General features: G+C 43.0%; 1 protein-coding gene across 1 annotated transcript; it reads left to right on the top strand.

Annotated features, from left to right (window-relative positions):
• The first annotated feature begins 662 nt into the window (after positions 1 to 662).
• Positions 663 to 11,772, top strand: ASB14 (ankyrin repeat and SOCS box containing 14). The gene is made up of 9 exons (XM_066612972.1): positions 663 to 790; positions 2,624 to 2,706; positions 2,949 to 3,080; positions 3,237 to 3,395; positions 5,726 to 5,971; positions 7,112 to 7,283; positions 8,151 to 8,694; positions 9,213 to 9,366; positions 11,594 to 11,772. Exons 1-9 carry the CDS (start codon positions 663 to 665, stop codon positions 11,770 to 11,772), a joined length of 1,797 nt encoding a protein of 598 aa, XP_066469069.1.
• The last annotated feature ends 707 nt before the right edge of the window (positions 11,773 to 12,479 follow it).

Here is a 12,479-nt window from a genome sequence, read left to right as displayed (position 1 = left end):
CATATTATTATAAAAAGGATCTCTTCCAACCAGAATGTGCCATTTTCAAATGACAAGTGCTCTCATTCAGTGTTCTGGAAACCATCATATATGAATGACTTATATACTGTGCCATTGATCCCCTACCTTCTGGGTTGGTTGTGTATGAAAATTTTTATTGTAAGAGATGGGAAGTTAGCCCCAGAACCAGCTCTAGCTTATAATACTGGTCACTGAAGCTGTGTTCCACATTTAGATCTAAAGTGCTCACTAATTATTACTACCTGTACTAATTATTGCTTTACTGATTGATGTAGCAACTTGTACTACAAAGCATTACTGCCCTGTGCTCACCAGCAGTTAAAACAAGCCATGAACAACAGCAATAATATAGATCAAGAATAGTTTTCGCACTGTGATGTGACCCCCCTATGTGGCCCTTTTTTTCCTACAATGGGAAAAATCTGTCAATGGGCAGAAGAGAAAAGACATTCCTGTGTTTGGTTCTCAATAAATGAGGAAAAACTGTTCTAGATTGTTTCATTATATTTCTGTCTTTCCATATGTATACCTACTGATGTTTCTGGAATACTAGAAGAAATCAAGAATTGGAAATTCTATTCCAGTATAAAAAAACTATTCCATCCTAGCTGGTTTAGTGATGCAAGATACGCAGTTTTAACATGTACACTACTACAAATACTTACGAAGATGTTGAAGATGACGACGACATTCCTACTCAGTATGTCATTCAACAAAGTTTGCAGGACACACATAAGAGTGAGACATTGGCCACAACAGAGAATGATAGGTATGTTGACCCTTCCAGCAAAGTTACCAGTGGCTATTACGAAGCGATTGGTTTAGAAGGCTGTGTTACCTGTCTAATGTACAACCCGGCAGCATCACACTGGTTGTTGCGGTTTAAAACAGTGTTTCTCAACCGGTGATGCTCATACCACTGGTGGTACTTGAGGTGGTGTTCAGTAGTACTTGTGGGATTCCAAGTCCCCCGCCACCTGGCAGTGAGACCAGCAATGCAATGCAGCAAACAGCGCTAGGACGCTTGGCTTGGTGGGCAAAGCTCCAGCATGTGCTTTTTGTGTGATCAAAAAAGCCCTCACATCTACTCTGAGCCTCTTACTGGTGTTTACCGTATTGTGTCTTGGCTTCTCAAAGACATCATCGCCATTTACTTCCAGTGGTACTTCCAATAGGTGGACCATGCAAAGTGTTGTACTGCAAGGGACAAATGTTGAGAAACGCTGGTTTAAAAGGATAATGGGAAAACTCAGCATGGATTTCCCTGCCTCTTGTAGTGTCTGTAATTTGTAAGGCAGTAGTTCATCTCATCAGAGGCTCTTTCCCCAATTCTGAACTTAGACTCAGAGTTTGAATTTCCTGGGAGGTCTTTCGACTTGGCAGAGCGCTTTCTGCTATGTTCCTGTTTCTTTTCTGATGGGAAATGTGCCTGGAGATGAGGACTGGGAGCAGTTTTGGCTCCTTTAGCTCTTTGGACCTGACTTTGGAAATGGAATTAGAAATTAGATAGCTAAAAGATTCTCCCAACAAACATAGTTTCCTCCTTGATCAGATATAGAAATCTATACTGCACAGTCAGCCCACATCCTATGTGCACTTTACTTGCGTGAATTCACATATATGCGCTTGGCAAAAGAAACTAAAAACTACAGTTTAAATAAAGCAGGTGATTCTACCTGCCATGCCACTTTAACAGTATATGCCCCAGAGCAAGCCTGAGATGGAAGAATGATGTTGCTGTTTCCTCAGTTGTCTCCATTCCCGCATGCCTCTCATACTACGTATGATCTTAATTCTTAATGAGACAGTATATATTGTCTGGACTTAAGATTATTTCAACTATACCTGATGTTGGCTTTACACTCCAACCTCAGGACTTCACCATCATGTAAAATGTAGGCCAAAAGTATTGTCCATGGTTGAACTTACACACTGTTGGGAACCAGGCAATCTCTGGCAGTATGGTATGGGTCGGCACCTCCAAGCTAGAGCCGGAGGGAACCATGTTGTGTGCACTCCAGTGGATGGATGGAGGTATGGCAGTTGTGGTGCTTCAGACTGTGCTGTGGCACTTCAGATGTCACTGTGGCCAAGTGACACGTCAGGGGCCATTGCACTACCCCCTACTTTGGTATGCCCAATAGGGCCTTGGCTGGCTTCAGATGACTCTAGGGCTGGTGTTGTCTTGCTGGGTGTGGGCAGCACCCCCTGCCACCTGAGCTGCCCTTCTGTATTTTTGAGTTCCAGGTGAACTGGTTTTCTGAGACTACACTTTTTAAAATCAATTGTGCTCCAAACTGGATTTAGAATTCATCTTCAACCAAAATTCACTGGGTTTGAAATGTTCATACCTACTATACCTACATGCTTAAATGCTCTGTTATGCTAGATTCACTTAGCTGAAAGTTTCATTGAATTCAATAGGGCTTACTTGTGCATATGACTGCTCAAAAAGTCTTCCTCTTATTTGTATGATGAATATCAGGTAATGATATTGTTCATTTTTCTCCTATTTTCTATTTGTGTTCTAGACTTAACTGTAATATATAGTGGGGGAGAAAGAGTACTAATTTTTTGAATGATCATTTTGTTCTCTTTGCAGCTTTCCTTTTGCTACAAGTACAAATCATAGGAAGATAACAGCTGCCATCCGGACAGTTAAGTATCTGCCTTGGGTGCTCTGGGGTATTAAGCAGAATTTCAGACACACAAAGAACTATTTACTTTGTTTCATGTCTCACAAACTTTTCAAAAACCACATTAATTAATTCATAATATGCCATCAAGTACTGAATAATCAAGTAATGAGATATACCTGTGTGAACCAGTGGTTCATCTGTTTAATGAGAGCCCATCAGGAGTAGCCATGTTCAGAAGTGCCTTCAGGTTTATAGATATGCCTTATTCTGATCTTTTATACTTAACAGGTGAAGAAGAAGCTTTAGTCAAACTGATGAGATATGGCTCAGCTTTTCGGGAATCAGACGCACAAGGCTGCCTTCCTTTACATGAAGCTGCAGGGCAACCAAACAAGAATATTCTAGAAATAACTCTGAAAGGTAGACCCTTCCATGTATTCTTCCATAGTGTGTGTGTGTGTGTGTGTGTGTGTGTGTGTGTGTGTGTGTGTGTGTGTGTGTGTGTGTGTGTGTGAAACCAGCAGTCCTTGCTAGTTTGGTGTCCAAGCATATTCATTTCTCATGGTTATCTTTCAGCTTCACACTCCATTGTGTGGGAACAGACAAATCTGAAAGGAGAAACTCCTCTGTTTATCGCCGTGGACAAATGTTTTGTGCAAAATGTCCATTTTCTGCTGCTTAATGGCTTTAGTCCTGATGTTAAGAATGAAGAAGGAGATTCTGCTTTATTTATTGGTAAATAAAATTATACAGTGTATTAATAGCTTTTTAAAACTATGGTTAGATTTTTAAAATGGGCATGTTTGTATGCAAAGATTTCAGATACACTCAATTTCAGTGCTGCCCAAGTATCAGACCTGAATTTGATCCATAAAACATTCTTGTCCATCACACAGTTCTCTCACCATTTTCCCTCTCAGATTCTTGCTGGGACTGGTGGAGACCTGAAGCCTACAATTTCAGAAAGTAAAAGTTTTGGTTTGAGGTTTGTGCCTGAGAGGTCGGTTCCCAGTACTTCCACCCAGGGGCGGTGCAACTCAGAACACCACCCATTGCCGCTTCAAGTTCACCATTGCCAACTCCACTTAAAAAAAACACACCTCAAAACTCTTACTTTTCTCCTGGCTTCTTCAAAGATGGAACTGCAGGACTTCCGGTTTGATTTGAAGGGACTGTACAAAATGATGGAGCTCCTTCATTCCCACGGTTCTTATAAATTAAACTTGAAGTCCCACACCTCCATATGTGAAGAAACTGTGGCAGAAGCATGGTAAGGAGAAAGATGATCTGTTTTCCACTTTTTTTAGCAGGCAGAAAGCCGATCAGTATGGATTGCATTTGTGGCAGGTTGAAGTGATAGCAATGGCAAACTTGGGGTGAAGGGTACTCGGAATCTCATGCCCACAATCTGCTGCCAATGCAACCTTGCATCACCTAGCCTCATGGATGGGCTAAGCCCCTGCCTCCACATTCATAGGGCCCAATCCAATCCAACTTTCCAGCCCTGATGCAGCAGCCATGAGGTAATAAACATTCCCTTACCTTGAGAAGGCCCCTGTGCCTACCCTATCCCCACGGAAGGATGCAGCATGTGCCTCGTTGACATGGCTGCATCAGTTGGAGAAGATTTGGCCCTTAGTTGCCTTATTCCACTTTGCTCTCTCTTTGCACTATCTCATCTACCTCTCTGTCCTTGAAGCACCCCCCCCCAACTCACTCATTTTCAAGACTAATATTAGTCATCACCTCCCTGTTAGCACTATTGCCTCTTTCTGCCCTCCCTCACTGAGCACAGCTCAGCTACCTCTTCAGGAGTAGAGTGGTGGAGATTATGTGCTTCAGAATTCTTTCTAGGCTATGTGTCCCATGTAACTAGTGGATGGGCCAGCAGATGGTTGGAAACATTGTGGGACATCATTTTGAAGACACATACATCCTCTTATTTCCAGATAACTTTTGTTTAGGATTAAAGTTTCAGGGCCACATCAATGTGCAGATGCTCTTGCACACAAGACACTTGCCTTCAATTATCTTGTATCTTAACACATTTCTGAGAGGAAGAGGAGTTTGGGGAGGATATATGTTACACAACAGTTCTATGCATAATAGCTCAGAAGGCCCACTGTATTCAAAAGGGCTGACTGCTCCAAGAGTATGCATTGGATTGCAGACTGAAGGCCCAATCCTATCCAACTTTCCAGTGCTGATGCAGCCACAAGGTAAGTGGACAAACATTCCCTTACTTTGAAGAGGCATCCATGATTCCCCCTTCACTGCAGGATGCAGTGCATGCCCCCATGGTACGGCTGCATTACCACTTGAAAATTGGATAGGACTGGGCCCTTAGTCTGCTTACAGCTTGGTACAGGAATGCAGAGTCATTTGATTCTTGGGTCTGGGGGGCCATAATATTCCTGTGCAGACTTGGAGTGGTTGGCACTCTCAGCACATGGCATTTACTTTTAGTGTCTCTGCTTCTGCTAAGATGTTATCCCTCAGGTTGTGGGGGGAGAAAGTCCAATACTCATGACAGAGAATATTGGTGGCTTCTGCCCTGTCAGAGAGCCCAAACTCTTCTTCAGAATGGCTCAAAATCTTCAGATCACATCGCTTTAGTTTCCACCCAAATGGAGGGGGTCAGTATTATTATTTTATACTTATCTCTAAGGTCAGGCCAACTGGTGTTCTGATTGCTGAGCAAGATCTCCAACTTTGACTTTCTACCTTATCATCAGTTTTGATCACCCAAAAACCTACTGCTCCTCAGCTGGGCTAGGTACTTTCCCATTTGACATGTCTCATTCCAAAGGAACAGTAGGGAGGTCCATTGTGAATTTTAGTGGGAGGGACTAAAAGGAAGATTCTCTGCCTTGCGGAAGCAGTAAGGCCTTGTATTGCTGTTATGTTACATTTATTACTTTTCATATGGATATTTTTTCCTATTCACATGATGCTAAGCAAAGGTTTGCCCCGTCTTGGTTTTAAAGTATATAGAGACATTTTACTACAGACCTTTTCAATGAATCATTTAAACGCTGCTCTTTGCTGTCTTCTACTCTTAACAGCGGTTAAACATGACTCATATGAAATTGCCTCCTTGCTGATACAATTTGGTGCCAATGTCAACCTCCAGTGTGTCAACAAGAGGACAGCTTTGCATGAGGCAGCCAGGCTAGGATTAAAAGGCATGGTGGAATTTCTGCTTTGGTCGAAAGCAGATCCAGATCCACGGAGTTCCTACGGGCTCACCCCTCTGGCACTGGCAGCACAGAATGGCCATACAGAAATCCTGGAGATCTTACTGCGCAAAGGTAAGAAACTGCAAATGAGAGTGAAATGTGGGCACTTGCCGTCATTGTAGTCTGCTGCTTGTGTGACAGTGCTGGACTCTGGAAAAAATAGCCAGAAGTACAAAAACATACAAACTGCTTTATTAAGCACTCTCAATGAGAACAATTAATATATACCAAAGGAAAAAGCATATTCGCAACTAAGCAAGAAAAACAGAAAATTCCTACATGCCCCTGATCTATCTAAAGCCTTGTATAGGGTTCAAGCACCTCCAAGGACGAAGTAGAGCCATACATGCTTACTGAATTCTGTGTGACTCACATACCATACTCCTAGTAGATAAAGCTTGCTGACACAAAGAATTAGAACTGGGTGTCATCTGCATACTGATAAGACTCCCCTCGGGTGGTTTTATAGAAATGTTACTCCACAAAGAGGACAGGATAGAACCCAGCAGTACCCTGCATGTCAAAAACCAGAGCCCTGAAAAGTTGTAGCACTTTCTGGAATTTGTCATCCTGGAAGGATTGGTTGGAATCACTGTGAAAAGGTGATCCTGAATCCCAACACTGCTAGCCAACCCAGAATGATACCATGGTTCATGATATTAAAAGCCGCCGAAAGTCCAGCAGGAATGCATGCCCCCCCCCCATCAAGTCATTGGCGCAGATCATCCACCGACTCAACCAAGGTCGTTTGCATGCCAAAGTCTAGTCTGAAGCCAGAATGAAAGAGATCCAGATAATCTGTCTCATCTGGGACTCTCTGGAGCTGAGATGCCGCTACTTGCTCCATTACCTTGCTCATAAATGCTGGTAATTATCTGACGTAGTGGAGTTCAAGGAGAGTTTCTTCAGGAAGGGGCAAACACCCACTTTAATGTTGCCATCAGAAATTAACTACTCTCCTTGCCCACTTGGCCAGCTCCTCCCAGGCAGATCAAATGACTCAATCTGGGCTTGGTCAAGCTTTTCTAAGGGATATCTTTCCTTGGGATTTGCCTTGTAGTAATATTCTAACACTGATCCCTTATCCCCAAGTTGTCATTGGGGATAGCACTTATTCCAACACACAAATTTTTTGAAGGCACTGGAATCTACAGTGTAGTCCTGGGAAAGCTAAGTATTAGTGCACATTTCTGCTGCTCTTCTCCTTCTTAGGTGCCAATGTTCTTTCCCAGGCATCTGACAGTGCATCCATATTATTTGAAGCTGCTGGAGGAGGAAATCCAGATTCTGTCTCTCTTCTACTAGAGTATGGAGCTGATGCCAATGTACCAAAACATTCAGGTCATCTGCCTATCCACAGAGCTGCTTATAGAGGGCACTTCTTGTAAGTTGAACGCCCTGATCCACATATACTGTATGAAATTTGGGAGAGGGTTTCAGTGGAAAGTTCCCATAGCCAAGCTTGCAATTTGTCATATGCCTGGGGAGATTCAAAGTGTTTTCAGGTGAGCAGTTTGCCCCCTCCATGTATAAATGCGGATGTGATGGTGCTTGATATTTTGTGACCTACAATTTTGATATAAACCAGGGGTCTCCTGACCCTGGCCCAGGGGGCAGATGCGGCCTGTGGCGAGCCTCTGTCTGGCCCATAGCCGGCCTCTGATCCCCTGAGAGCCTCTGGCCCAGTTGACCAAACACAACCGGAGTTATTCTTGTGGGGTGGGGAAATGGGGGTCCATTTAAGTGTGTGCTTTGGGCTGTGTTGGTGCTTGGAGAAATCCTGGACGCTTGAGCCCATTAATTCATTTATTCATTCATCTAAGTTCCCTCTCTAATGTACTTATTTAAATTTAATTTTTAATTTTTTTTTTTCTGGCCCTCAACACTGTGCCAGATATTTGATGGGGCCCTTTGGCCGAAAAGTTTAGAGATCTCTGATATAAACAATATCAGCAAAAGACAAATTCCTGTACCCAACCTCCAACAGTAGTTAGGGTCAAAGTACACATTATAAGGAATGTGCAAATTGACCTGGGTTGTCCTTCTTTTAAAAAAATCATGTGGGGTGAAATGGGGGAACTGCAGTGGGGTGGGGGTGGGAGAACAGGCAGCATCAACACACACACACACACACACACACAAACCCCTGTGCTATTTATAGTAGGAAATAAAGGAACTTCTATTGGCTGTCAAAGCCACACTGACCACAGCTTTCTTGAAGGATCTCGTCATTGTCACTTTTGTTCCCTAGAGCTTTACAGATCTTGGTCCCAGTGACAGATTACCCTGCCATAAAGGAGAGTGGGATCAGTCCAGTTCACTCAGCAACAGCAGGAGGGCATCCGCAGTGCCTTGAGTTCCTTCTCAAAGCTGGATTTGACGCTAATTTTATGTTGCATCAGAGAATTCGTAAAGGCTACGATGATGAGAGGAAATCGGCTTTGTATTTTGCAGTCTCTAATGGGGATATTATCTCGGCTCAGTTGCTCCTGGAAGCAGGTGCCCTCCCAAACCAAGACCCAGTTAACTGTCTCCAGGTGGCCTTGAGAATGGGCAACTATGAGCTAATTAATCTCCTGCTTCGCCACGGAGCTAATGTGAACTACTTCTGCAGGGTTAATACAACACACTTCCCTTCAGCTCTGCAGTACACCTTGAAAGATGAAGTCATGCTAAGGATGTTGCTGAATTATGGGTACAATGTATACCGTTGCTTTGATTGTCCTCATGGAAATGATCCACATTCCCAGTACATATTTGAAGGGTGGACCTCTACGGTAATCAGAGACACAATGGTAAGAACTTGCCGTAGACGTATGAGGTGCTTGGGCACTCCTTTCACCCCTGCAGTTTCCCTGGGCCATCTTATCCCTCACCTGGACACCAAAATGGGGTCTCAAACAGCTGGAAACATTGAAAAGGAGGTGGGGTGGGATTTGCAAGAAAGAATTAGCAGATGAGGGAAAGTGATAAGCACCCTCCTCTTTCCACCAATTCTCTTCCTCAAGTGCTCCCTCAACCCCATAAGGGGTTCAAAAGAAATAATGGGATTGGGAGAGCTGCATTCTCTTAGTTACATCAAATTCCTAATGAAAAAGTTTAACCCCTCCTCCCCACGTAATGGAACATGATCAGTTATTGTAACCACACTTGCTTTGACTTTTACTCAGGTTTATGAATTGTATGTTGGGTTTAGCTCCTGGAATTTTGCTTTACTACTATTTTAGCTTGTGGGTTCAGGCTCCCGGGAAGCTTGTCATAGAACATGCTGAATGCTGTAGCATCACTTACATACTGTTTTTCTCTCTTTCAGTTCTGTGAAGTGATAACACTATCTTGGTTAAGGCACCTCTCTGGGAAAATAGTGCGTGTGATGCTAGATTATGTTGATCATATCAGCATCTGCTCTAAGCTTCAAGGAGTTCTTCAAGAACAAAAATTATGGCCAGAAATCAATGCAATTCTGAGTAAGTGTCAAATACCATTTAGTATCTAGAACATTAGCATCACACCATCTTAATGAACTTATTTATCAAACCCAAACTTGCTGGATCCCTTTACCCTCATCTAGACATACAGGTTGAGCCTTATTATTCATGTGGGTTCCATTCCAAGCACTCACGTGGATGGCAAAAAATGCACTATAGCAAATAATTTAAAAAATAAAGTTTCTTTGCTCAGGTGATTTAAAAACAGCCTTGCTGACCTTTGTGATGTAAGATAAGAGTCATTAAGAAGACAATCCATCAATCAGTCCTCCTCCAAGAGCTTAGAAAGGCACTTCACTCAGTCCCTCCCTTCACCACTGCAGAGATCACCTTTCTTTCAGGTGCTCAGGGGGAAGGGAGGGGTCACCTGGAAGGAGAAGGATTGATGGATTGTCAACCAGCTGACCTGTCTCTCTCATTAACGATGTTCTACTGTTAAAGGACTGTTCAGTTTTTTAAACTCATTTTAAAGGGATACATTTTTCCCCTTCTCCAGGGATCAGCACATTCCTTCTCATTTGCAGGGGCCATTCATGTTGAGTCAAATCCGTGTATAAAAAATCTGTGTATAACAAGGCTGGACCTGTAGTTTTAATTATAAATCAGTCACAATAATTAGTCAGATTTAAGCCCACCTCAGACATGTTCCAATTTGTGTAGAACACCCTATGGTGTCTCTGTCAGGCTAGACATCTCAGAGGCTGTGGTGCCTGTGTAGAACACCCTGTCCCAGTCAATACTGCATGCAGTGAAATCTCTTATAAGTACAGACTTTTCCCCCTATGTTCTGGAAGTAGGCTAATGCCACAGTGTGTTAAGTAGCTGGATATTTTTGTGGCAAAACTACACACCTTCTTGAAGTTTTTTGTCATTGTTGTTCTTCTGTCCATAAATGCACCACTGAAGAGAGCTGTTTAACTCAAACAGCACTGGTCACCTATGGGGGAGGAGAGAGGGGGCCTGTACCTATTCCTTCCACATTCCCAAATCAGTACAAAGCCAGATTCTGTTCTATACAGCATCTGTGATCCCTATACAGGCAGCTCTACATGCTGGATGCATATTTTTCAGCATGTGTAGCCACTTCTGCCCTTGCAGAATCTGGTTCACAAGGGGCTATCTGTGTACAGTCATCCCTGTGCATGGATAGTCTTGGCAGATTGACTGCATTAGCAAAGGTTGCTGCAAGAGCAGTAATCCATTGATAGAACAGCTTCTGCTTTTAGAAGGTCATAATAATAATCTTTATTTATATCCCGCCCTTCTCCCTAAAGGGACCCAGGGCAGCTAACAACATGTAAAAAACAAATTTAAAAACATAAATTAGGAAAAATAGCAGATAAAAACACATTAGAGACCATAAAAACAGTAGTCAAATTAAAAGACAGAATAAAAAGAGTACAAAAGAGCAAGTCACAGAGGAATCAGGCCTGTAAAAACTACAAAATGTGTAAAAAATGTTAAAAAGGCCAAAAAATCAGAAGGCTTGTGTAAACAGCAGTGTCTTCAGGCCTCGCCGGAAACTCTCAAGAGAGGGAGCCATTCTCAAGTCAAGGGGAAGGGAGTTCCATAATGTTGGTGCCACTACCTAGAAGGCCCTATTTCTTGCAGCCGCCCCCCGGACCTCCTTGGGTGGCGGCACTTGTAAAAAAGCCTTCTCTGATGACCTGAGAGGGTGAGCCGGATTGTATGGGAGTAGGCAGTCACTAAGATATCCTGGCCCAGAGCAGTATAGGGCTTTAAAGGTCAAAACCAGCACCTTGAATTGGGCCCGGAAACGAATGGGCAGCCAATGTAGCCCCTGGAGAAGTGGACTGACAGAGTCAAACCGTCTAGGTCCAGTGACCACACGGGCTGCCGCATTCTGCACTAATTGCAGTTTCTGAACCGTCTTCAGGGGCAGCCCCACATAGAGCGCGTTACAATAGTCTAACCTCAATGTCATAATAGTGCATAAGTGTCATAGCAAGTCATGCTGCAAGCAAAATAGTATTTCTTTATCTCATTAACCTTCCTAACAAGTCTGGGAGGTAAATTATTATTTGACTTTTACATATGATAACCTAGGCTGAATGACGGGGGATCTACAGTCAGCACAGCTGTCTCAGGTAAACCCTGGGGCACCCTTTCCCATTCTGGGATATACAGCTAAAGCAAAAGTTTCAAGATCAGACCCTTACCGTGTTGGCATTCATTCCTTTTTCAGCAAACACTCGTTCTTTGAAACATCTGTGCCGGCTGAGGATTCGGAAATGCTTAGGTCGCTTGCGCCTGCGTTGTCCTGTCTTCCTGACATTTCTGCCACTGCCAAACCGTTTGAAGGAATACATACTCTATAAGGAATATGACCTCTATGGACAAGGAAATCTGAAAGGAACCTACTAATTTGGGTGCATAAGATTTGTACAGAACCATGTTAATTTTCTTTTGTAGAATTCCAGCCCCATTGCTAATTTTTATGGTGGCTGTAGAGGTTGCTGGAGAGTAAGAATACTATCCCAGAATCAAAATTTCTAAATGAAGAAAGTGAAAAGGATTAAGATCCTTTTTAAAAAAATCATGTGGGGGACAGATGGATGATAAAAAGTGTGTAACTGCTCTTGTACCAATTCAGTTGGGTGACTTTAGAAAGGGTTTTTGCACATTCTTTCTTGTGAAATATGTAGTGCTTTGCTGCTTTAGTATGAAGAAATGTTTCTGTCTCCTCCCACAAGCAGATAAAGATACTTGTTGTGTCCTTCTGCTCTGACTGTAGGTACAGCTGAAACTATCTCAATATTACTGTGTTTCTAACAAATCATACAACAGTGTTTCCCACAAGTTCTACCTTAAGGGTACAGTTGAGGATATTCACCTGGGTAGCAGTTGCTGGATCAGGAACTGCAGATGCAAACGTGGTAAACATCCAAAGGTCACCTACCCATGCTGCATAGTTCTCAATGAGATTGTTCTCCAAAGCACAGCCCCATTCACTTCATGGTGCATTTAGTTACACACTTTTTAAAGTACAGAGTTGGATCAGAGTACACAATTTAGTACTGCCTGGAGTTAAGCTTTAGCATCCTGCCATGTCAAATTTGTGTGGGTATGGT

This window comes from Tiliqua scincoides, chromosome 2, assembly GCF_035046505.1.
Source record: "Tiliqua scincoides isolate rTilSci1 chromosome 2, rTilSci1.hap2, whole genome shotgun sequence".
NCBI lineage: Eukaryota > Metazoa > Chordata > Lepidosauria > Squamata > Scincidae > Tiliqua > Tiliqua scincoides.
The sequence above is the reverse complement of the archived record's forward strand: the minus strand, read 5'-3'. Positions and strand labels throughout refer to the sequence as shown.